The sequence below is a fragment of the Perognathus longimembris genome, chromosome 20 (genome assembly GCF_023159225.1).
Source record: "Perognathus longimembris pacificus isolate PPM17 chromosome 20, ASM2315922v1, whole genome shotgun sequence".
Classification (NCBI taxonomy): domain Eukaryota; kingdom Metazoa; phylum Chordata; class Mammalia; order Rodentia; family Heteromyidae; genus Perognathus; species Perognathus longimembris.
Window position 1 is genome coordinate 28,577,019 of NC_063180.1, and position 26,270 is coordinate 28,603,288.

The window sequence follows — 26,270 nt, forward strand, 5'->3', positions numbered from 1 at the left end:
GGCTAAGAAAAATAATAGAAGGACTACCTCCAAGGTCACTTTCCCACAAGGTTTGTCTTCCATTCATCCTGCTGTAGGAAACTATACAGTTAGATCAGATCTTTATGCTGGGCTTAACTTGAAATGGTTCAAGACTCTTTGGACTATTTTATGCCTGCATGATGGCAAGCACATCAAAGCTTTTGATCTGCATTTTGCTACTGGAGGTGACTTGGAGATGAGGCCAGGCTCTTATGAAGGTTGGGGTTCTGGCTGTGTCTGTTTCGACTGCGAACAGAAGAAAACATGGTGTTGCAGCCTGGCACTTTGCACTTATGGAGCTGGCGGAGGTGCACAGTTTTGTAGTGGGCCCTGAAGGTCCCTTTGTTACTATAGGTCTTTTGACAGAGGTGACAGGTTATGGACAACCCAGAGGGCAGGTTGCCAAGGCTCTGGTCAGCTTTCTCCATCAGGACACAGAGTGGGTATTCGTCAGCCCCGGGGACGAGGCTGGGACCTTCACAGTTCCCTTCACTGTCCTCTGTAAGCACAGGGCCTTCCTCGCTCATGCCACTCATCCCATCGGAATCCCAGGAGGAGGGACTGCTGCTCTCTGATTTTGTGCTGGAGGTAGTGCTCAAATCCAGGATGGTGCCCTCACTAGGGTGGCCAGAGGGGTAGCTCTCCAGGCTGGCACTGTGCACCTGGCTTACTGGGTAAACCAGACTGTCTATTCGACTTGACCCCTTGAAGATGACAGATGTCTGGGAGGCCTGCTGTGTGAAAGCTGTGTCCTGGTAGGCCTCCTTGGCCACGTCTTTCAGAAGATAGGCAGCACGGAAGCGGTCTTCACTACTCTCCAATGCCTCTGGGTTCAACACTTTTTGGTGGAGGTTTAGGTTTGAACTGTGTCTACAAGAGTGAGAAGATGGTTAGCAATGAGTTGGACTGCAGTTTCAGAGTCATCATTCTGAGTAGAGGAGGTAAAGCATGGTGTGGGAGTGACAAAGGGTTCAGCCCCTTCAGGGTGTACTATATGGTAGTAGACACTGACTTCTGGCTGTTCATAGCTTGTTGGAAGTCAGATCTCACTGGGAAAGCCAACAGCCTGGAGGCTTCCATTTTCATCATCTGATTGACATGCTTACTTCCAGGAACTTTTCTATAAGAGGAAAGCTAGACTATTTCACTTAGGCCAGTTTAACTGGAACCATGCAATCCTAGCAGGTCTTAGTCACAAACTATTAGAAACTAAGCAGAGGTCTTAATTTCAATGAAAAAAACTGCCTTCTCACTTGCAGGGCCTAATATGGTTACTGAGCGCCTGAAGAATGGCTAATGTCATACACCACATGACAATGTTGAATTACATGTTATTAAAACTTATTTTGCTTCTCTTAAACCTTTTCAATGTGTCTACTAAAATGTTAAACATTTTCTACATTGGTCACATCTTTCTAGCACATGGTGCTGGTCTGGAGCCTTTGTACACTCTACATCCCACAAGTTCTACAGGTTGAAGTGAGTGTGTATATGTGTATTTGGGTATGTATATGTACATATATGTGCATACATGTGTGTGAATGCATGTGTATATGTGCATTTATTTGTGTGGTGTGATATTTGTGTGTCTATGTGCTGTGTGTGTACCTCCCTATACACCAGACAGAAGTTTTGCAAATGCAGCAGTGTGAGCACACCACCCATCTTGTACCCAGTGATTACTCTCATGGGGCAGATAATGAACATCTATTATGACACATCTTTTAGTCGTATGTTATCATTTGGACATAACTTGTAAATCAGTTCTGTTCTCACTCAGGGATCCCTTTCTAACTTCTGATGAGACAACCCAGCCCTAATCAAAGGGTGTAAGTTTCTTTGGCAGTACTCAGGTTTGAACTCAGGACCTCGTGTGTGGTAGGCAGATGATGCTCTATTACCTGAGCTGCTCCCAACTCTTTGCTATTAGTTATTTTTCAGATAAGGTCCTGTGCTGTTTTGCTTGGCCTGGCCTAGGATCATGTACTCTTACCTATGCCTCCCACACAGCTGGGATTACAAGTGGATACCACCATGCCTGGCCAAAGGGTAGACTCTTAAAGAGGACAAGAGAATGACCCTAAATGGGGAAAATGCCCCCCCCACCCACGTGAATACAGATCAGAATTGTACACTAAGGTCAAGTTGGGAAAAATACCCTCACCAAAATTAATATTTCAATTTTCTCTTCCAAATTTTACAAGACATGTATGTGGGAGGCTCTATCATATTTTATAAAAAATATAAAATATACTATGTCTACTTCTCTGACATAATCAGAATTATTCTTCTAAATCACCCACTTTGCAAACAGTTCTTCTAACTGCAGCTCTGCCCTGTGATTAGGTCAGTACTCTGGGTTGGGGAGCTGGTATGTGTGGGCAGAAAACCAGACATTAGAATGACATATTGGTTCTAATACACACAAATGTCTAAAGAAGTCAGGCATTTACTGGAACCAGGAACAGAAAGATCCCTGCTGTAACAAAGCAAATCTCTGGGCCTCATGCCCAGCTCCTGAATATCCCACAATGCCAAGAGCTAACTTGTGTGTTCCTCTCCTACTTCCAACACCTCAGAAAGACAGATGCATTTCTGACGTGCTTTGTCCCTAGGTCCAGTAACTGCAACACCTTCAGAAACCATGCACTAGATCTTCTGCTTCCAGAACTGCAAATCTCACTTCAACATCTAATGTCCCTTCCCACTCTTCTAGTGGAGACCATTCATTCTCAAAATGTGGTCTGTGCAAGCCCAGTGGTCCTTGAGGTTCTGGAACTCAGGAGTCCATAATATTAACACATTATTTGCCTTTTCATTCTCATCCTCTCATGAGTGTACAATGGACTTTTCTAGGTGTTACAGACCTGTAGTATTTTAACAGGCTGGACGAAGAAACAGAGAATTCAACTTTCTAATAAAATCATATATTAAAGAGATACATAAAAATAATAAACAAAGGCAGGCACTGGTGACTCATGCCTGTAATTCTAGTTACTCAGGAGCCTGAGATCTGAGGATCACAGTTCAAAGCCAGCCCAGGCAGGAAAGGCCTTGAGACTCTTATTTCCAATTAACTACCAGAAAACTGGAAGTGGTGCTGTGGCTCAAGTGGTAGATCACTAGCAATGAGCTAGAGAACTCAGGGACAGCACCCAGGCCCATAATTCAAGCCCCATGACTGACAAAAAAAATAAAACAAAGCCATGTAGTGATTACGATAACTTTCAGTTTCTAGTATGGTGAATGTTGATAACCACTGCTCAAATACTTCAAGTTCTGTTTGTTTTGTTGTTTTTTCTTTGGCAGTACTGGGGTTGAGCTCAGGTTTTCAGGCTTGTTAGGCAGATGCTCTACACTTGAGGTATGGCCCCAGCCCTTTTTACATGAGAGTCTCATTTTATGCCCTAGCTGGTCTGGACTGCAATCCTCCTATTTGTGTTTTCCAGATAGCTGGGATTGGCATGCTCTACCATGCCCATTGTGTCTCTCCAGTAGTTGGGATGACTGGCATACACCACCATCTCCTGCATTCATTTAGGTGGAGTTTCATGAACATTTTTGCCTGGGCTGACACAGAATTGCAACTCTCATCTCTACCTCCCAAGTAGCTAGGATTACAGGATTGTGCCACACACTGGCCAGGAAAGGGTCCTTAGTTAAGTGTTGGTTAAAAGGGTTTGTGAGACCCAGACACCTGAACATTGCTGGTTTAGAGATACCCTTCTTCCAGGAAGCCTTCTTTATCCTCTCAAGGGGTTGGTCTGGTTAATGCCATTCCATGTGCCCATAGCAACCTATACAGTAACTTCTACTGTTGCAGCCATATTCATCTATAATTTAACTCATCTGCCTTCTCTGCTATACACCAAAGACTTCTGTGGGCAGAAATTGTAGCCCAGCAACTAACAGAAAAGATCCTTAATACATATTTGTTGGCTAAATAAGCACTCAAGGTGCTGTCTCAATCTTTCCTGACAGGTCCTAGGAACTGCTGTTGGCAGTAATGGTGGCAAGGAGCTGACAGATGTCCTAAGAGCCATACAGTCTTGGAGCAATGGGAGTTGTGTATCTCAGAAGAGTGGCGTGGCAGTGATCTAGGCTTGTCCACAAAGTTTTCCATGATGATGTCCCTTGCTTAAAATGATGTCTCTTTAATCAGAGAGTCTAGGTAAAATGCACTCCAAGTTTTAGACTGCTACAACTCATAGTTCTAAATTTGTAATACAAGATAGCTTCCTGTTACAGTAGAAGGATCGTATTTCCAATGCGTGAGAACAGGAGAAAGCATTGAATATATGGAAAAATAACTATCAAATGAAAAATTATTTTCAATCCAGTATGTGATATAATTTAGAACAGGCTTATAAACAAGAAGGATAATCTACATGATCTGGCCACCTGTTCACAACTACAGCTTACTCATGGGCAAACACTCCTGGCTTGCTAATTAAGGCACACTAGTGGTTTGCGTTAACATCTCAGCAACAGAAACAGGAATTTTAAGTAATATCTCCTGTGTTCTACCCCCTGTACTAAAGACAATGAGTGTGTTCTTATCCAGGAATGTGTGTGGGAGTCTGTACATTTTCACCCTCTTAACAAATTAGGTAGTGCAATTTGGACTAAGCTAGTGGTGGTATAGAATTGCTTCAAGTCAAACTTGTCTGAGCAAATGTAGCATTTGAACACTCTGTGAGCCATTTAGCATTTATCATATTGTATTTAATCAGGTATCTGATCTTTGCCTTAGGCCTCCTGGGTCATCTTTTGGTTGCTTATTCTGGCTGGGAGAAGGGTGACCTAAACAGTGGTTAGTGCTCCAAGTGTGTGAAGAAAAGCACAAGCAAGATACTAACACCACTGTTGTGCCCCTGAGGAATGAGGTGTGTTCCACAAGTGTGCTCTGAAACAGTTTGCATGTGCTTGGTGTGTTCCACAAGTATGTGCTCTGTAAACAGTCTGCAAGTGCTTGGTGTGTTCCACAAGTGTGTGCTCTGTAAACAGTCTGTGTGTCATGAAAATCCAGCAACTTACAGCCACACATTACAACTCCTCAAACAACTTGACAATCGTCTCTATCCTCTGATACCTTAATATTTAAGAAAATCTTAATTGTTACTCTTCTTTGAAAATGTAGTTGGTTGACTAGAAATCAGAGAAAAGGTTTGGGGAAACCACAGTGACAATTTAAAATCCCCAAACCCCCCATCTTAACAGAGCTCTTTTACCCAAGTTGCTAAAGAGGGAACTCAATCATAATTCTTTAACCACAGCCTGGGAGCCAGAGGTATTTCTGAATTTGGCATTTCTCAGACTTCAGAATGGCAGAATAATGCATCTATGGAAATGTCATTAATATTTCTGTACGAAATATACATAAAACCAACACAAAGGTAGACTGGGAAAATTTCAAGTATCTTCACACCATTTGAGGGAAGGTTCTGCGGCGAAATGGGTTTTTATTGTTATTTTATTTTTCTTTTCGTGCCAGTACTGGGGCTTGAACTCAGGGCCTGGGCATGTTCCCTTACCTTTTTTGTTCTAGGCTGGTGTTCTACCATTTGAGCCGCAGCTCCACTTTCTGGCTATTTGGTGGTTAAATGGAGATGAGAGTCTCACAGACTTCCCTGACTGGGTTGGCTTTGAACTACGATCCTCAGATCTCAGCTTTATGGGTAGCTAGGATTACAGATCTGAACCACTGTCACCTGACATTGAAAATTTCTCCAGAACAATGTCAACACTTGGGAATTTGATAGAAATGCAAAATTTTCTCTCCACCTGCCCAGTGATCTACTGGAACAGAAGTCCAGGATGAGGGCCCAGAAGTCTGTGTTTTTACAATCTTCTAGGTGACTCTGATGCATGTTACAGTTTAAGAACCTTTATATTTTTTCTAATTTTGTGGGTCATGGGGCTTTAATTTTGAGCCTGGGTGCTGTTCCTGAGCTCTTCAGCTCAAGGCTAGCAGTCTACCACTTTGAGTCACAGAGCCACTTCTGGTTTTCTGGTGGTTAGTTGGAGATAAGAGTCTTACTGACTTTTTCTGCCAGGGCTGTCTTAGAACCGCAATCCTCAGATCTCAGCCTCCTGAGTAGCTAGGATTACAAGTGTGAGCTACCGGTGCCCTGCAAGAACCTTTATCTTTACAAGAATGATTTCCAGTGGTGCTTACCTGTCTCTGCTCCTGCGGGACGGGAAAGTGGCACAACAGCCCTCCACCGTGCACATGTGCGTGTCTTTAGGATGCATGTTCTTGAGGTGCATTTTCAAACTGCAAGTGTTCTTAAAGGTTTTCTTGCAGATATCACACTGAATGTGATGCTCTTCCTTTTGCCTTGCTAGTGCATGCTGACTCAGGTGCTCCAGTTCTTTGGAATTTTCGAGGCAAGGAAAAGCCATGGCCCTGTTGGACAAGGCAGTGAGAAGTCCCCCAGTCAGCAGGTGTTGCTGAAGCTCCATGTAGTCAGGAAAAGGAACATGGGCTTCCACTCCAGGAGTGAAGTGGTATTCTTGGCTGCCATCCTCTTCCTCCCTTGGCACCATGGTCAACATTAGCTTCTGTTCAGATTCCCTCTCTGAGTTGTGTGTGGCCTGTTCAACAATTTGGCTGATGGTTCCATGGGCCTCAGTCACTGATTCAAGACTGCTGGGCCTCTCCCCTGGAGGGAGAGACTTCCCTAAGCCTCCTGACAGTGTGTGCTGCTCCTCAGGTGCTCTGTCTGACCGAGGACTGAAGGCCTCCAGCTCATCTTCACTGACCACCTGCAGGGGCGTGTCTTCATCAGAGCTCAGGGGTTTCTTTTCCTGATCTACTTCCACTACTTCCTTCTCTATTTTGATTGGCATACTGGACTTTCGGGATTTCTTCTTGGGAAGCATATCCAGTGGCATCTCATTGGAAACCAGCTGTTCTGGGATTGAAGAAGATAATAGAGGGAGAGAAGGCAGCATCCCAGGGGTATTTGCCAGCTCTGCAGGAGTGGCTGGGCTGCGGTAGAAAGGAAGGACAGGCTGGACTGTTTTTAGGTTAGGAAAAAGCACTCCATTTTGCCCAATGCTTGGGAAGGCCAGTTGGCCTTTAGAATCCTCCCCAGAACCAGGGTAGCTGGGGAGTGGTCCGCAGTCGGGAGAAATCCCTGGGAAACCTGGGTGTTTGTAGTTCTCAGAGCCTGCCAGGTTTAGGCTGTTCCTGAGATCCTTGTCCCGATTATTTCTGTTCATTGGCATGTGCAGCCTAGGATTGGGGTTGGCACTGTGGCGATTACGGCTCCTCAGGGAGCTGAAAACCATATTACACCCTTCAATGGTACACTTATGTTTGATCTTCAGATGGACAGCATTGTAGTGGATTTTGAGGGTGCCTTTGTCATAGAAAGTCTTCTCGCATGCAGTGCAGAACACCCGGCCTTTCTTTGTGCTCAGGCTGCTCCTCTCTGCCTTCACAGTGGCCTCAGGGGATAACTGTGTCCTTTCAAGCTTAGTGGCAATGCTGTATGAGCTGGAGTCACTTAAATGGGCGTTGTCTTCTTTTTGAGTAATGGTATCTGGACAGTTTAAACACTGTTCTTTTTCAACTTGAAATGGTGTGGAAGTTAAGAAGCTACTATCAGAGAAGGGCCCAGGCCCATGGATTCCCTGTTTGGGGTCCTGGCTTTGGTCCTGACTCTGCTCCAACATGTACTGCTCAGGCAATGAGCTTATGAGGGCAGGAGGCAGAGGGTTGAATAACTGGAAAGGCAGCATGAAAGTCACATTGTTTATGAGGTTCTCAAAAGGATGTAGACTGCTGGGGTTCCCTTTGTCCACAGGAGTAGGGAGGCTTGAACCTCTGTGGCTATAGCTCTCAATGAAAGCCCTGATGTCAACATTTGCTGTGGAAGGTGGTGCAATGACAGACTGCTCTTCTTTCTCTTGGATTGCCATGAGCTCCACTATGGACTTGGTCTCACCAAAACGAAGGAACTGCTGCAGGGTGGCCACTTCTTCCTCACTGGTCATGATGCTCCAATGATCCAGCACCTTCCCGGATGCATCCTAAACCCAAATTGTACGATCAATTTGTTATTCTTTATTTCTTTCTCTAGGAAAGTTGCCACTGGATCAGGCCATCTATGAGACCATTGAATACTTTTGCATGCGTCAAAAAGATGTTTTCTCTGGGTGAACATGAGATTTATACTTCAGTTCATGCTCACTCCCACACTTCTAGGCCAAAAACTTTATGCAGAGCCTAAATTGCATAAATATAAGCAAGGGCCCTACAATTGGTCCAGAAGAGAGAAATAAGATTATATTACTCAAGTCTAAGTCAGGGAAATTTGGTGATTATTTTTCACCTGATTTAAAAATATTTGTTATCATGCATTAGGCATAGTAATTTTCCCCACTAAAATTAAAATATATATCATTTGAACGAGAATAACGTCTTTATCTAACCAGCACAAATGAAGCAATCGTGCCTAGATATAGCTCAAGTATTCATTTGCTGCCAGTTTAATCATCTTCCCAAGCAACTGCCATCAGAAAACAAATGAACCTGTATTGATCTACTGCCCATGCTCACAAAGTAGAGCTGTAATTACATTGGAGTGTTGGAGATCTTTCAAACTCTAGCAAAGCCTAACTTTTCCCAAAACTACAATAAATATTTTATCATAGAACATGTATTTGATGGCCTACTGAGATTTTTCACAGCGCATGTAAGAGTTTTGAAGATGATGAGGAATGTAACATCATAAATTTTTCATGCATTAGAGGTTCAAGGTAATTGATTCCATATTTTTAATCCTAACACTAGAAAGCAAGATTATTAGGATCATTAAATATTGATCTACGTCATAATGTAAGTTCATAATGCTACTCTACATAAATAGCTGTTTCTAGACTGCTGGGGTTCCTGTGCTAGAAGTGAGCAAACATGTTTCAGGGAAAGATTATGGGCTTTAGAGTTAGGCAGAAGTGGAGTCAAATTCTGTATCTACCATATACTGATAGATGACATTCAGCAAGGTCCTTTTTCTTTTTCTTTTTGGCCATGCTGGGTTTGAACTCAGGGCCTTATGCTTGCTAGGTAGGTACTCTACCATAGACATACCCATAATTTTTATTATTTTTTTTGGTACTGGAGATCAAACCCAGGATGTTGCACTTGCAAGGCAAGGACTTTGCCACTGAGGTACCTCCCAGTCCCCATAATTATTTTTGCTTTAGTTATTTTTTTTTTGGCCAGTCCTGGGGCTTGGACTCAGGGCCTGAGCACTGTCCCTGGCTTCCTTTTGCTCAAGGCTAGCACTCTGCCGCTTGAGCCACAGCACCACTTCTGGCCGTTTTCTGTATATGTGGTGCTGGGGAATCGAACCCAGGGCCTCATGTATACGAGGCAAGCTCTCTTGCCACTAGGCCATATCCCCAGCCCATAGTTATTTTTTAAAAATGTTTTGAAATGATGCTCAGCCCAACCTGGACTATGAAGTTCCTATTTTTGCTTCCAACAATAGCTAGGAGGACAAGCATGTGACACCATGTTCAACTTTTATCAGCAGAGATGGTGTTTAATCAACTTTTTGCCTAGGCTGGTTTGGAATCATGATCTCCTAGATCTATGTCTCCTGAATAGGCAGATGATAGCACACAAGCCTGGAGTGAATGGCTTACTGTAGAAGCAGCAACTTAGGTATGAAACCCACTCAGAGATGTCCTGCTCCTATAGCCTGAAGTGTTACGGAGATCTTGGAAAAAGCAAGGAACTCCTCCCAGAATATGAGGTAGGGGTTTAGGCTATGAGAAAAAATATGAAAGGGAAGGATGGCACTGATGATCAATCTCTGGTAGGACAGTGGGTTACATCTTCCATGGGCACTGACTCCAGGAAAACAATGGCCATGGTTGTGATACCTGTAGCACATATCCACGAATATAATCCTGAAGGGTCCAGTCTAAGGCATGGAGGATCTGGAGAACCTCATCTTGCTTCAACACACTGAAGAGCCGGTCCAGGAGGATCTTCAGGCGAATGGGGATGGCCTGGGTCCCATAGAGCATGAGGCTGCTGATATCAAACACCACATTGGACTGGACAATCTCCACCTGGCTCGTTGGATACATGGGGGGAATCCTCAGCTTACTTAGAGCTGAAAATCAAGTTAAGGAAATACTGGTTTGAAAAGTTTTTAACTTTAGGAGAAATACTGCACAGAAAGTAGGCTAGGACAAATCCTCATTGATCTATTCCAACAGGAAAAAAGATAAAAAAAAAGAAAAAGAAAACACAAGCACATAAATGACTAATAACCCTGGCAGCTCTCGGTCTTCAAGTTATTCACAGGAACTTCTAAAATAAAACTGGCTTAAGACTTTTCTTTCTTGTGCAGCTATAAGAAGCCGAATCACAAATAGGGAGGGGACCAGGAAAAGGGAGAAACAAAAGCTGCAGTTCATGTTCATGCATATTCAAGAGCATGGACAATTAGGAAGCGGGGTCTGGAGGTGAAGAACCTAAGCAAGCTGTGTTTGAGCCCTAATCTACTTCATTGTAGCTGTGGGGCTTGACAATTAATCACCATAAGTCCAAGCTGTTCAGTATGATAGCTACCAGCCACAAATGGCTATTAAAATTTAGATTAAATTAAAACCAAATTAATTTTAACTATAAATCCCACTCTCTAGTGACACAAGCTTTATTTCAAGTAGTTGGAGGCTACAAGTGGCTAGTGTCAGGTCATAAGATTTGGCACATAAGTAAGAAGGATACCCAGTTATAAACCACAAATTCACAAGGAATAGGGTATAGTTATAATAGAAATATGTACTGGGGCACACTGAAGCTAAAAAAACCTAAATACTGCTTATTAGCATAGATTTCCTTTTAGCATCAAAGTACCAGTTTCTACATTTTTAGGATGGGGTTAGGCTATTGCTTAAGAGTTCAAATTTAGAAAACATTTGATGCTACTAGACTGCTACCTGGCACATCCTAGAAACTTACTAGCTAGCTGGCTTCTTCAACATTACAGGCCAAGAGCACAGGAAAAATGACATTACCATGAGCCACCCATCCATGTCTGCACTGTTCACACTGACGGTTGTTTATTTTCCCAGGTTTGAAGCTTTGGCAAGTACAGTTCAGGGTGCAGCCAATAGTCTGCAAAAGAAACACATGTGTACAAACAGTGTAAGTGCTGTGTGCAACATGCATTGCATTTATGAAACAAAACAAATTCTTCCATTCATTGATTGAGCAATGTATGTCCAGTTGGTGCTAGGACTAAGGTGTAGCTGGTCCAGTACCTGTATCTTACATAGATATTTGGCATGTGAGAATGGGCAAAAGACATCAACAATCCCTTTTGTTCTTCTATTTTTCACTTGACACAATGTCTTGCTATGTATCCCAGGTTAGCCTTGTGGTTGTGTGCATATATCATCCAATTTGCTTGGGAGGCATAAACAGAAGGACCAAGGTCTAGGCTAGCCTGGGAAAAACATGAGATCTTATCCAAAAAAATAACTAAGCCAAAAAATGGATGAGGTGTGGCTCATGTGGTAGAGCATCTGCCTAGTAAGTATGAGTTCTAACTCCAGTAACAGATACACATTCACAATAGGTGAAACTGAAAACAGATGTTTGTATCCAATGAAGTTCTAATGTTAGGGGGGAAAAAAGCTTCAGATATATCTTTAAAGATGAGTTTCTCAAAAGAAGATAAAGGCCCGGAGAATATAATCTATTATTAAAGAGAAAAAGCCTCAGAGGAGTTCTGTCAGTGAGATTCCTGGGAAGAGCCTCTGGGTAAAATCCGTGTGATTCAAGAAGAGCCTAGAAACTGGAGAGAATGTGTGTGTTTGGAGAAGTGATGAAAAAGCCTTACACCTACGGGCTCAGTCCTGTTCACCTGCCAGTTCTGGGAATGTGAGGCACTGCATGGAAGACAGGGAAGGGAGAATCCAGCCAAGGATTTGGGAAGACCATTCTAAAGAGTACACAACCAATCTTAGAAAACAAGCTCTGGTAATATTATAGTGTGGCCAGTTTGAAGAACAGTCTGGCAGCTCCTCAAAATCAAATGGAGAGTTACTGTGTGACTAACAGAGCCCAGAGAATTGACAGCCAATGTCCATCCAAAAAGCTTATCATGTCTGAATTATTTACTACAGCCCAAAGTGGAAACAACCCTAATATCCATCAAATGATGAACAAGAAAAATGTGGACTATTCATATAGGGGAATCCTATTTGCCAATAAAAAGGAATGAAAAACTGAGATGTACTACAACACGGATGAACTGGAGAATATGCTAAATGAAAAAGGCCATGTACAAAAAGCTACAATCTTTATGATTGATTGCATTTACATGAGTGGCGTGGCAGGAGGAGGCAAACCTGAAGTAGATTAGCAACTGGGGGGAGAGCAGATGGGTAATAGTAGAGTGGGGAGTGGGAGGAGGAGCAGATGCATGATAGTAGAGCAGGGTTTTGTCTTTCTTTAGAAAAGTTCCCAGACTTACTGAGATATTTTTCACACATCATATTAATTCACCAATTTTAAGTGTACCATAATAGTCTTTTTTTTAAAGTGTACTCATAGTTACACAGCCATCATCACACTCTAAAACACTTTCATCATGTCCAAGTTTATAATGAACATGTGTTTTCATTTCTTCTGGATAAAATCCTACAAGCATAACTGCTGGTCCACCTCATTTTATTGTTGGGTTTATCACACTCTAACCCACTTGCACACTCCTACATGACAATCTGAAAGGAAATATTTTTCTGAATGGAGAGAAGTTCTTTTGGACTATATCCCTCAAGATGCCACTCACCTATTAAAAACAGGAAGTTGAAACTGCACAGGTAAATTCATATTTAATTAATTGTAAAAATAAGACCTACCTTAACCAGACAAAGAGATGTCCTTGAATACATGCCTCCTTCAGTCTCTAAAGACTCTGTTCAAAAGGTTGAAGGAGCTGAGTATGGGTCATGCACACCTGTAATCCCAACTACTCAGGAGGTAGAAGTAAAAGATCAGTGCCTGAAGCTTGCCTGGATAAAGCTAGTCAATTGGAAAAACTAAGAGCAAAAGGCTGGGTGTGTGTGAATCAAGTGGTGGAACACTTATCAAGCTTGAGGCCCTAAATTCAATATCCAGCACAAAAAACGTTTGGCGGGGGGGGGGGGGGGGGTCTTACCAAGTTCCAGGAATTGCTGTGTGACCCAGCCTCAGATTCAGAAAAGCAAAACCACACAGGCAACAACTCCAAGCACACTTCACAGTCAAATTTACTGAAATTTACTTTGTTACTACTGATAGCTTAGACTGGATGCCCTAATGGAGATGCCCCCTCACCACTGTATGTCAATTCTACCCCACTCTCCAAGTGGGGGGTGACAATTAAAAATGTGTCTAGATATTGCCAAATGCCCCTGGGGCCCAAACACCCCCATCAGAGACGAATGACCTGCCTTGACCATTCATTCAGTGTCAGCAGCTCCTAGTCTGGGGACAAAACTGTTTGCAATTCTATCTCCAGTTACAACGTATGAATGCTGATTTGCAAGAAACATTCATTTGATTCTACGTGAACCCACTTGAATAAAGCTCATTAAACATCTATGGAAATAAATCTCAGAGGAATTATTTATGAGCTGAAAACCTAATTACAATGTCTAAGGAAACTTCCAATATTAAGACCCTTGAATTTTTTTCTCAGAATTCCATGATGCTGTAAAATTATCTGAAGATAAATTACCTAAAGATAAATTAAAACTTCTAAAATGAAATCAAACTAAAATTCTAATTACAGGACAAAACTACTCATGTAAATCAAAATGGAAAACTTAAAATTTATATCCTTTCCTTTGGAATCTTAATATTGTTCCATTCTTCAGAAACATAAAGCAGATGTTTACAACATTCTGAACTCATCAAGACGTGATTATTGCTTTTTATGCATTCGTCCTAATCAGACTACTTCTGGAATTGTTATTAGTCAGTTTGATGTGATACAAATCAACATTCCAAACTGGTTTGCTTTTTTTCAACAGTTATTTGCTCATTCATTCATCCCAAAGCTACTGATACACCTAATGTGTGATTAATCCAGTTATTTGCTATATGGAAAGTTGTGACTTGTTCTTTAAGCAGCTTGGAGGGGGTCATTTCACTTCCCAGACCACCCAGGTCTACTTTCAGGGGATCTACTTTTGCAGGCCATTGTCAGAGAAGTTGGGTTGAATCCTGACAGTGGCTGGCCCAGGCACCCTATAAGGCAGATAAAGAAATACTCATCTCTAGACAATAAAGACCTCTCATGGGGTTTAAATTAATGACCTCAAGTATAAAAATGGTTTGCTTCAAAGTGGTTTTGTGCAGATATTTTCATTATCACCAAAGATGGTAGATTCAGGGACAAATTCTTAGGGGACAGGCTAGAAGGAGAAAGAGGGAAACTTCCAGATTCATAGTATTGACCCTTTGAAGGCAGACAAAGTTGAGCTGCATCCAGCCAAGGAGCTTTTCAAACTCAAGATTCTCAGTTCTGCCTTGGTCTACAATACTCTCGTCACACATGGCTATCTAGATGTGTATTAATTAAAGAAACATTTTAACATCAGTTCCCAGGTCACACTGACCACATTTTGAGGGCTCAGTAGCCCTCGGTAGCTACTAATGGGACAGTGTAGATAAATAATATTTTTATCATCAAAGAAAGTCATACTGGACGATGCTGAGTTCAATGGTGAGACCAGATACTGTCCTTAGAGATGGTAAGGCTCTTGTGTTTAATAGATGGTTATATTGAATCCTCACTACCTCACTATGTGCAGGTAATTTCAATTTCTGGAAGGCTTGTAACTTCCCCAAAGCCACACAGCTGAGGAGCCTCATCACACATTCAGAAAGTGTGAGGCACTGCATGGAGCAGGGCACACGTATTATTTTATTTCTTCCTCACAATCACCTAGGGACATAGATATCGCCATTCCTGTTTTACTGACAAGGAAGCTGAGGAATTCAAAGGCCATCAGGGTAGTCTCAAATCAGGGTGTTTGTTCTGGAGTACCATTATTCAGTGTTAAGTGAAGTATCCTTTAATCTCTACAACTTCTCCAGCTAGGCATTATTGTGCACTCTTCCAGATAAGGATGTTCCATATAGTGAAGAAATTTCATTCAGACACTATTTATGTATTTCACTGCAAAGGTTCTGAGGTGTTCAGGGAGTGCTAGTGGAGTTAATGGCAGAAAATGAGGGGGCACAGAAGCAACAGAGACCACTCTGCATAGGACCTAGCATCAGGCCAAGGATTCTGGATTTGTTCTATCAATGAGCCTTTTTTTTAAAAAGGCATAAAACAAATACTTACAAACAAAGATACCTTTGGTTGCAAAGCTGGGAAGGCTGAGCCCCTTCCTCTCCAACCTCTGGGGGGGTGGGTTGGAAAAGCCAGGATTGGCCTCAACCTGTGTGTCTTGCTGTTGGTCAAGCTATATGACCTTCAGCTCCATGCTTTTGGTACCTCTGACTAAGAGGGAGGCTGGATACAAGCCTGTCAATCTCAGAGGCCTGTCAGCCATATTGAGGAGGACAAACAGAAGATGAGGAGATCAAATTAAGCATATAGCATAATCAGACTCTTATGCCATCTTTCCCACAGTAGGTTTTCAGGTCCTTTGGCTCTGGTGGTTTGACTCAGCATCTAGACAAACTACAAAAATATATGTAAGATAGTCCTGTGACCTTAAGTTGGTCCACACAAAATCATTCTTGAAAAAGGCAATGAAATAATACTCCAAATCAACACCTATCAAGGAGCTCTAGTCTTCATACTTGGCACATCCTCCATCAGTATTTCTTGAGAGAATAAACAAGTCAGTTAGACATCCATGCCCCGCTCAGTGGTCATGGCTGCCACCTTCTATTGTTTTTCCTAATCTACTTGAGTAAAATAGCCCTAATTTACAAGTTCCCACTGTTGGCTAGGTGAGTAAGTACTGGACAGAGGTATTCAGCATGGGTTGTCACATGGACCACCAAAGAATTCTCCTCACTAATGCGAGCTGACTGAGCTGAAATTCTTGTTTTTCTCCACCTCACCCCCTTCTTACTTCTTGGAACAAAAATATTATGACAAGAGTCCAGAGGCCGTCTAGTGACCACTTGGCAACCCTGACATCTTGCCCCATGGATGGCTGAGAAGGCAGAGTAGTTGCTATTATTTAGGAGACTTTTACTAGCAGCCAAATGCAGTTCCTAGTGTATGCAACTGACTGTTGACCACATAGAAACCAGATGGAAAATGGCTCATTAGCAGAGATTACGAAGATCTCCTCTCTTAACTATAAAATTTGAAGGCTCTGCCAGATTCACATTGGTAAGAATCACTAAGTCCCCAAGTTGAAATCAAAAGATGTAGACTGCCAAACCACAATCACTTTCTACAAGTCACCAGAAAGCTTTCAGGGTTTTCTAAGTTGTATTTTTAAACATATAGACAATTGCTATTAGTATGTTTGAGTCCTGGAAAACTGCAGTGCATTATTAAAAAAAACTCTGCCAATCGGCACCTATAATTCAAGACATCTTTAGAAGCAACTGAGCCACCCTTAGCTGTAGGCAGAAGGCTTAGATTCTCTTCACCTGCAGTGAAGCTGTCATTCCCTCTGAGGCTGAAGCTAGTCTTTGTGGTTCAGGAAACAAAATCATTCAAAGGTGGGAACTCTCTTTGAATCTGCTCCATCTCTTACAAACATTCTATACTTCTCACTTCTCTTATTAGAAGCAGATTTTTTTCTTCCTACCTTCCCCCCCCCCCCACCAACTTCCTTCACTTTTTAAGTTCTACACTGTTTTTCTCCCATGTGCAAACCCACAGAGGTACAACTAGGATTCTGAAAACAGTATCACCATTTTCCAGATGGGCAGGGAGGATAACTGGGAAGAAATAAGAAGGGAACTCGTGAGGTTCTTTTCTGTGAGGAAGCTTATCTGTGGCTGACAGCACTGGACTGATGCCCACCTGGAGAAATACAATGGACTAGATGTTCATCTCATCAATATACTATGCCACCACTTCCATTAATAGTTTAACAAAATGATAACTATTTATTTGAAAAGTGTTTTGTTTGTTTTAAAAGCTCCTACCATATATTGGGAATCATAGGGAGTCTGGTGCAGATAGAAAGAGGAGGAACCTTCAGTGTCTGCACTAGGGGATCACATGGCCTCTGGGAAGAAAGGTTAGGCAATGAGGTTGGTTAAGAAGTGCACAGCAGAGAATCCGATTTGTCAAAAAGTACAGTCACTCACCATGTTAAAATATAAGAATTCAAAATGCACTAAAAAAACAACACAAACTCATTAGCCACCTTTAGCGAATAGAGGAAAATAAGATATTACTATGAATACGGGTTAAACAAAGGGAAAGAACCAGATGAGCCTCTTTCTCTATGCAATTTGTATCTGGATAACCAATCACTCATGAGACACAAATATATTCTCTGAAGGTAAATTAAAAAAATAATTAGTCAATTACCATCCCACAACACCTAAAGCAAAAAACACAACCAGGCCATTACCTTTAGATGGAAAAATCCATATCACCACACAGCTGATATTTCTTGCCCAAAAAGCTCAAACCTCGTGATCAATCCCAACTTAAGAAAATACAGAGGCTAGAGGAATATTGAAATGACAACACAGAGAAGCCATCATCAAAATCCAGACGGAGGAACATGCTATACAATGGATAAACCACAAGGAAAATCTATAAAGTCATAGATTAAAAACAACAATGGATCCTTACTTGGGGCTTGATTTCAACAAGCTGGCAGTAATATGAAATTTATAAGACAATCTAGGAAAGTTGAAAACTGACTAGAAATGTAAAGACATTAGGAATGATAACAGCATTTTTTTTTTTTTTTGTTGCTGGAGATTGAAACTAGGGCACATTGAACTATATCTCTGAGCTGTTTTTAAGGTATTCTATGGTGTACTGTTTTTATTAATGAAATGTTCCTTTATATTTTAGAGCTACATATTAAAGTATTTGTGAATGGAATGACATGTTACCCAGGATCTGCTTCAAAGTACTACTAAATATTGTGTCACTAATGGTGGTAGACAGAGACACAGATAAAGTGAGACTGGCCAAAAGATGGTTTACTTTTCAAGTTCTAAACCTAAATCACCTAACTTCATTGAAATATTTTAATTCTGGCTGTTTGAAATTTTTCTATAAAAAGTGAAATAGTCATTTAAGTCAAGACTCCCATTTCCTCCATGTTCTAGCTTAGATAAGATGGCAAATGTGAAAAGAGCAGTGCTGTGCAGAGGCCAGAGGAGGCCTACCCAAGGAGCGGGGTGGTTTACCACAGGCTCGGCACAAAGAAAGACTCACCATGCTTGTGGGTATCAGGAGGTTTAGGGTAGGGACAGTGAGAGCTAGTCTTGAAAGGTAACTTAGGTAGAGGTTGAGCTGGCCAGATGGGCAATCAGAAACCTCTCTGCTGGGTTTATGGAACTATTAGGGTTCTGCAGAATGGGAAGGCACAGTTTATCTTGGTCATGATTGAAAGTGTTGGTGGGTATTAGAAAGTAGGCAGTCAGCATTTGCAGCATAAAAATGGCAGGAAAAGATATATGACAGAATTTGGATGTCAAGTATGAGATGAAAGGAAAGGACAAGGTCAACTGCGGGTGTGGAAAAAGACCTGGCAGAGATAGGAGGCAAGAACCTTTTCAGGTGACAGATGTTGGGTTGAGTCTACCTGCGAGCAAAAGTGTGTGTGACATACTTGTAGTGTTCTGTTGTTGCTTAGTTCAAAGAGAGTGGTGGGGAAAAGACTTGTTCTTTTGATGTTTATAAATCAAAGTACAAATCCTATGCCAAAACAATTGCACATCTGTGCTATTTTTTCCCCTGAAAATTATTGGTTCTGAAAACTAAAAAAAATTTAAAATAGTATAAAAATATGCTCTGGGGTGTGGCTCAAGTGATAAGAGCACCTGCCCAGCAAGCACGGAGCCCTGAATTCAAACCTCAGTACCACACAAAGGAAAAAAAATGCAACAAGCACACAATATTACCTAAGAAATTGAACCCAGCCTTTCTTTTTAAATCTTTTTTAGAAAGCATAAATATATAAAGTATAAAGAATATAAATACAAAAGTATGAAGAAATATGGACTTCCCGCTCCCCCTTCGTAGTCTAAACTCGAGAGACATCAGAGGTAGTCCTTAGGAACATCTGGTAAGAAAAGCCAGAAAGATATTAAGTGTACGTAAAGAGAACTTTGGAAGGTACAGTCCGCTGCAGGAAGAAAAGCAAAATAAGACCCTTATTATGTCAGGAGGCTCTTTAAAGTGACCTAGTACACAGGCAATGCAATTTTGTGGTAGATGCTGATGTAAAAGAGGCTGAAAGTAGGAACTTTTCTAAGTAAAATCTGTAAACAAATGTTTCTTTTAGGGACTTAATGAGAACTAGATTTTCAAAACTAAGTTTTTTGTTTTTGTTTTTTAAAAAAGACAAGCTCCAAGTTAATTATGGCATCCTGATCCTCCTCTTCAAATTCATCTGGTGTATAATAAAATGTTAGAATTGGTATAAAACCGTTACATTCATAGCAAATAATTCAAGAAACAACCAGAGGGAGATGGAGGAAGGGTAAAGCTGGAAGCTGGCATGAAGATGGAAAGTAATTCTCAGGTCAGGGAAACAGGGTAGGATCACAAAAATAATCTTGGAGAGGAACAAGCTAATGTAACTAGATGGGAAAAAGAAGCGGGCTCCAAAGCTTACTGGAGGCAGTCATTTCCCTTCATGCAGATCTGTGTGGAGGCAGCCCTCACCATATTTAATTTCCCCACCTCTCCCTTCCTTTGTATTTGCCAAGTGAAATGATTACCCCTCAGGATGGAATCTGTGATCTGTGAGGCTGATCTGTTGTGTGGACAACAGTGACACCTTGTCTGCCTGGAACTATGACAAGTTTAAGAATATCCACCCTGGATCCCAGAGAAACAGAGCTGCTCTGTTTATACTCATCCTCTTCCGATTAAATATGCACAGAGAGAAATGGTCCCACCTTGGAATCTTGGGTTTTCAAGAATTAAGAAAGAAAGACTAAAAGGCTATGAAGAATAGTAAGATAAGCAAAAATAGGGCTTTTACATGGAAATCATTTTCAAAGGGGGGAGGTGTAAAAAACCCTTTTGATATGCTCCTGGGAAGGACTCAGTTACCTTTAATCTCTCAGATAAGTAATCAACTATACATACACATTCATACACTTGCTGTAGAATATTCAGAATAATGACAGAAACGTACAGATTTCCTAAATATTGATGTTAGATACCACAAAGATGGGTGACTCAGTACTAAGATTTTACCTAGCTAGGACATTTCTAGTTTGGTTTGAAACAGCCTGTTTTTGACAGAAGTAATTCACTGTAAATGACATCTGTAGAGGAGAAAATTCACCCCGAGGTGAAGTACACTCCTCCTGCAAGTAATTTACCTTGTGAAACCTTCAGGGCACTTCTTTTAATGGCCACAGTCAAACTAACTTCTAGAGCTCAGAGACACTTCTGCGGCTCCCTCTCTCACCAGTTTAATTTCTGACAAACTGAACATTTACAACGTTCCCTTATTTATATTTATGTCACTTGGCATTCGTAAATGATATGTGGGTGCTTAAGAGACAACTGTTTGCTCTGTGGTGAAATCTATATAGCTTCTCTTATCCATAGGGTCAAATCCTCTTTCCCAGGTGAGAATCCTGAGGTACAGAAGGTGAGCCTAGACCAACATGCAGGCCTAACTGTTGCATGCGGGAGATAGCACAAAACAAATTAAAATCATCCACTCTGTAAACCTTATGTTTCTAAGGTAACTTCTTTATGTTGGCTAATTTTTTTAAAGTTCAAAATATAACAAAAGCAAACAGATCTGTTTCAAATTTGGATAGATACAACTTCATTCTAATAACCATTTTCTCTCTGATGAAGGAGCGTGGGTTAAACCCCTTAGTACTCTGAACGTACTGCATGGGTAGAGATATTACAAAATAAATTACACAGATGTCTGAACATAATTATGAGCTCCCAAAGTCTGAGCAGTGCTTATGCTAAGTAGAGATTTCACTGCCTCTTCTCAGCATTTAACTGTTCAACCAATAGTTGAATCGAAACAGTATTAGTTTCTGGGCAAAATTAAAGTTTGCAAACTTACTAGACAAGAAATCAAATGATGACGCATAAAAGACTGAAAGTTGGCCAAAAAGAATAAAGTTATTTATCAAAATTACTTACAGTAAGAGGGGCAACTATATTTTGTAGCCATTTAAAGCAAAAATCAAATCCAAGACTATTTGTAACATTTCTTTGATATGACTTACAAAATTTCATTTTGATATATAATGTTAAGGAAGTTTTAATAATGTATGTCAATAAACCTGGTAAAGAACAATTTCAAGAAGGCACTAAGCAAAAGTTTTAACGTAGAAACAAACTTGCCCACAAACAATCAAAAAAGATCCCATGAAATCTAACAGCGCATTAAGACAATGAACAGGAGATGAAGGGGAGGAAGGGAGGGAGGGAAGGAGGGAAAGAGGGAAAGAGGGAAGGAGGGATGTAAGGAAGGAAGGAAAGAAGGAAGGACAGACACTAACTACCAAATGCCGTTTTTCAATTCACGTATAGAATCAAGCCAAAATCGTGTCTCTCTGATGAGAAGAAAGTATTTTTAATTTAAAAAGTAGTTGCTGCATCTGTTCCGTGGCCCCGAGCGCGCGCGCGCACACACACACACCCCTAGCAGGCATTCCCAGGACACCAAGTGGGGCCTCTTTTGGGCCCCTTAAGTGTTAACAGCAGGGGCCTGCCTGGCTGCCACCAGGCGTCTGGCCCGAGTTAAATGCCCTCATCCCCAGAGGTCTGCGGCGAGCATGAGCACGGCCATAAACCCGGGCCGTCACTGACCCCGGGGCCCGTGATCTCCCGCGTCCGCCCCTCGTTCCGACAGCTGGGGGCTGGGGACGCTCTGTACCCCCGCGCCCCGCATCCACGAGGTCAGAGCGGCGTTCGCAGCGCGCTTGCAGAGACCGTGCTCCGAGCTGGGCCAGTCCCCCTCGGGTCTCCTCCGCGATCTCCTCACTTGTGCGGCCGAGCCGGGCTTCGCGGGCCGGCTGCCCTGGGACAGCGGGGACCCGCAGTGCCAAACAGAGACTTGGAACCGACGGAGCGCTCCCGACACCAGCGGTTCCCGCGTGGCGCTCCCGCCGGCTGGGCCACCGAGCTGCCCTGCTCCCGCGTCCCAGCCGCCCTGGTCCCCGAATCCGGTCTGCCCTAGTCCCGCCGCCCCGGCTCCGTGTCCCACTTGCCAATCCTACGTCCTGTTCGCCCCGGACCCCGTGTCCCGGCTCCGCGTCCCGTCCGCCAGTCCTGCATCCCGTCTGTTCCGGTCCCGCCGCCCCGGCCCCGTGTTCTATCCGCCCCGCACCCTGTCCGGCACGACCTGCCAGATGCCCGTGCCCAGTGCGTGTCTCTGGCAACCGCAGCTCGGTCCCCGTTCCCCGCGACGCCCCTTACGGGCAGCACGGCGGCCCCAGAAGCGCAGCACTGCGGGACGCGGCCGTCTTCGAGGAGTAGCCATGAGCTCTGGGGTGAAACCTCGCGGAAAGGCCCGAGCGACTCGCGGAGGACGTCGGGCGCGACGGCTGGGCTGGAGGTCCGGGGACGGCGCGGCCTCGCCGCCGCCCTCGTTCCCCGAGTTCCCGCGCGCAGGTGGCCCGAGAGGCGACCTGGCGGTCCCACGTTCCGCGCCGGCTCACCTCCGCCATCCTGCGGTCGCTGCAGCGCCTGGGCTCCCGGAGCGTCTCCCCGGCCCGGGCCGCCCCGCGTCCGCCCCGGCTCCGCGGGCGACGCCGCATCCACGCTCCGGCCGTCGGGGCAGCCGCGGCGAAGTGGGCGGCTCCGCGTGCCGCCCTCCGCGCGCCGCCCCCGCCGCGCCTGGCCCCGCCCCCGCCGCGCTTCGCGCGCGCCTGCAGGCCATCCCTGTGCCTCGGGACCAGCCCCGCCCCCACATCTAGGCCACGCCCCTAAGTGCCACACCCCCACCGTCAGGCCTCGTCCCCTCAGCTCCACACCAGGCCACCACCGCTACGTCCCACCCCAGGCCCCGCCCCTCAGCTCCACGCCACGCCGCTCCATGCCCCGCCCCCGTCCCCCCCACTCCTCAATCAGGCCCCGCCCCGCCCCACCCCACCGCCGGGCCCAGCCTCCATCTCCCGTGCCCGCCCCACCGCTCAGACTCCGCCCAGTTTCCCCTCACCCCCTCCACCCCGCCCCTATCCGCGAGCTGCAGACACGCGGGGTACGCGCCTGCCGACGTCGCCTGTGCTTTTGCTCTTACTCGGGCTCCCGGCGCTACCCCGGGCCCCAGTCAGCGGCCCTCAGACAGCGGCCGCCCCCGCCGGGCTTGACGGCGCTTGTCTGGACGTGTCCGCTGCTCAGCTCTCCTCACGGTGCCGCCCGAGGCGAGGACACTGAGAACTCAGTAGTCAGAGTCCCCCGCACAGGTAACCCGCGTCCCCCACCGGGTGGACGGGGACCACGCAGGTCACCAGCGTCCCTCACTGGACGGCAGAGTAAAGCACGGGAGGGAACTCAGGCCCCTCGGAGCAGGTGGGGACGGGTATGGGAGATCCGTGTTAGAGGCCCAGAGATAGAGGCTCCTTCAGCCCTGGGAGCGGCAGAGATGCCCGCAGCTGCCCAGGCCGGGTGGGCCTTGCCTTCTGCCCCTGCATCCCAGACAGAGCCTGAGGCTGGTGGAACCCCCCCCCCCCCCGCCACCCTCCCTCTCAGTTCCCGGAAAGGATTCTCCACAGCTTGGACTTGGGGAGCAGGGCTGTTTTCCTTCATGCCTCTGGCCCTCCTCCACTGAGATGAAAGGAAAGATGGAGCCCAAGCCTCAGGGGAAAGGGAGTGAGGCATGAGGGTGGAAAGAAAGTGTAGGTGTGCCACCCTGGCCCTCTGTACAGGCTGGACGTCCAGGCCAGGCATTCTGGCCTTCCTTGCAGGACCAAGCTGCCTGGCCTGGTATGACAGGTGGTACCCTGTGGGCAAGGTTCATGTTTCATAGCTCACTTCATTGCCATGCTTTGCTCTGATTAATTCCCAGTCAAAATCTACCCTTTTTTTCCCCCCGCTCTGAGTGCCCTTCTGGCTGGCTGTTGCTACACAAGGCTGCCTTCAAGACTGTTTTCTGCTGTCACCATCTCTCAGAGACCTTCCCTGATCCACCCAGCTTCTAGTTCGTGTTTAGTCCCCTCAGGATAGCCAGGCCCTTCTGTCACTCTTATCACACATAGTGCACTTTATTGTCTGGTAGTAGTATGTCCACTGGTCTGCAAATAGTGCTCTTTTCCTTTCCTTTTAGCTGTATCTGAAACTGATTTTCAGGTTAAATTTGTTACAAGAGGACTATTATATTAATAAGTGTCCCTGTATGCTTACAAGTACACCAACCTGTCCCTCCTGCACTGGTTTGGGCAAGTTACTTTTTAGATAGGGTCTCACTTCCTGCCTGGGTGTGCTCCTATGCTGAGGTCTGCCTGTTTTAGGCACCAGTCGTAAGTAGATGACATATGCCTGCACCTCAGCTCTTGGTTGAGAAGGGTTCTTTCCATGTACTGAATTTTCTGCACTGACTGGCCTCGAACAAGAATCCTCTTAATCTCTTCTGATGGGATTTCCCGCCATTCTCTGGCAATGTGTAAGCAGAAACTGGGGCAGAGAAAGTGCCAGATAGGACTGTGGTTGGTATAGCTGGGTGAGGACCGCGCAGACTGTGCCCCTCTCCTTACTGTGGTCAGCAGGGCATCTGGCTCGGCCTCAGCTTCTCATAGTAAATGAAGGGCCTCTGTTTTCTTTTGTGATTCAGCCTGGGCATTTCCCTTTTGTGTCAGCTTTCTTAGCAAGTGATGAGAACATGTGTTCCCTAGCTACATTACAGGACTAAAAGACAAAAGCTCTATTAGGAAAAGGAAAAGGAAAAAAAAATGCAAAATTAAAAATGGCTGTGCTGGGTGCTGGTGGCTCATGCATGTCATCCTAGCTACTTAGGAGGCTAAGATCTGAGGATTGTGGTTCAAAGCCAGCCTGGGATGAAAAGTCCTTGAGACTCTATCTCCAATTAACCACCAGGAAACCGGAAATAGAGTTGTGGCTCAAATTGGTAGCACTCTAGCCTTGAGCAAAAGAGCTCAGGGACAGTGCCCAGGCCCTGAATTCAAGCCCCACAAATGAAAAAAAAAAAAAAGTCTATGACTGGATCTTCAGATGGTGGTGAGAGTCCACTCTTTGGTGGCAAGACTTGGTTGGATTGCTTTGCTCTGAGCAAGATCTTTCTTGGTGGTTGTGCTGGGGATCCCCCCCCCCCCCCACCGCATCCCTAAGAATCAGCCACCTGTGCTGAGGGGCTGGGCTGGTAGAGACAGGGGAAGTGAGTCAGGTGGGGATGGAGGGCAGTGCCTCTGCTTTTCTGCTTTCTCTGCTTTCCATCAGCTGGGAATGAGACCCTAGTTTTGCCAGATTTCCTGAGTTTTCAAGAGAAGCTGCAAATTTTCTGCTATGTAGAAGTTGGTGACTAATTCTCATTTTTGATGAATGTAGTGTAAGCCAAACCAAACATTTGTGAGTGGAGCGTGACCAGTGGGCTGTTCATTTGGACTGTGCTATACAATGATGTGTTCTTGAGGCCTAGGCTTGTATTGGTAGTTGGTGTGTAAGAAATATGGAAGATGGAACATCATTCCCGATAGAGAATAGTTCACAGCCCACCCGGGTACTCAGAGGCCACACTGAGATTAGACTACCTTGTATTGGATTCAAAATTCAACAGAAGAACCAGTAAACCCTTTCAGTAGCTACACCCTAGCAGATGCCTTCAGTTGTTCATAATTCTGGCAAATACATAGTAGCCTTTTCTGAGGGAATAAATTTCTCACATGTGTCTTCCAGGGGAAGCTGAGGGACAACTGACTTTGAAAAAAATATTTTTTTGCCAGTTCTGGGGCTTGAACTCAGCCTGGGCACTCTAGTACTTGAGCCACAGCTCCACTTCTGGCCTTTTCTGTGTAAGTGGTACTGAGGAATCAAACCCAGGGCTTCATGCATGCTAGCAAATACTCTACCACTAAGCCACATTCCCAGCCCCTCCCCTTTAAAAAA

The 26,270-nt window shown here is 44.4% G+C and overlaps 1 protein-coding gene across 1 annotated transcript; it reads right to left on the reverse strand.

Moving 5' to 3' along the window:
* Positions 1-197: 197 nt before the first annotated feature.
* On the reverse strand, positions 198-22,969 carry Bnc1 (basonuclin 1). The gene is made up of 5 exons (XM_048368889.1): positions 22,871-22,969; positions 11,068-11,167; positions 9,922-10,157; positions 6,200-8,061; positions 198-891 (listed from the first exon to the last, which is right to left on the reverse strand). The coding sequence occupies exons 1-5, from the start codon at positions 22,967-22,969 to the stop codon at positions 198-200; spliced, it is 2,991 nt and encodes a 996-aa protein (XP_048224846.1).
* Between the last annotated feature and the right edge of the window lie 3,301 nt (positions 22,970-26,270).

Coding starts and splice junctions, on each gene's coding strand:
- Bnc1 (XM_048368889.1), bottom strand. CDS start 22,969: ATGCGGCGTCGCCCGCGGAGCCGGGGCGGACGCGGGGCGGCCCGGGCC. Junction 11,168..22,870: donor GCGACCGCAGGATGGCGGAG/GTGAGCCGGCGC, acceptor TTTCTTTTGCAG/ACTATTGGCTGCACCCTGAA. Junction 892..6,199: donor TCCCGCAGGAGCAGAGACAG/GTAAGCACCACT, acceptor TCACTCTTGTAG/ACACAGTTCAAACCTAAACC.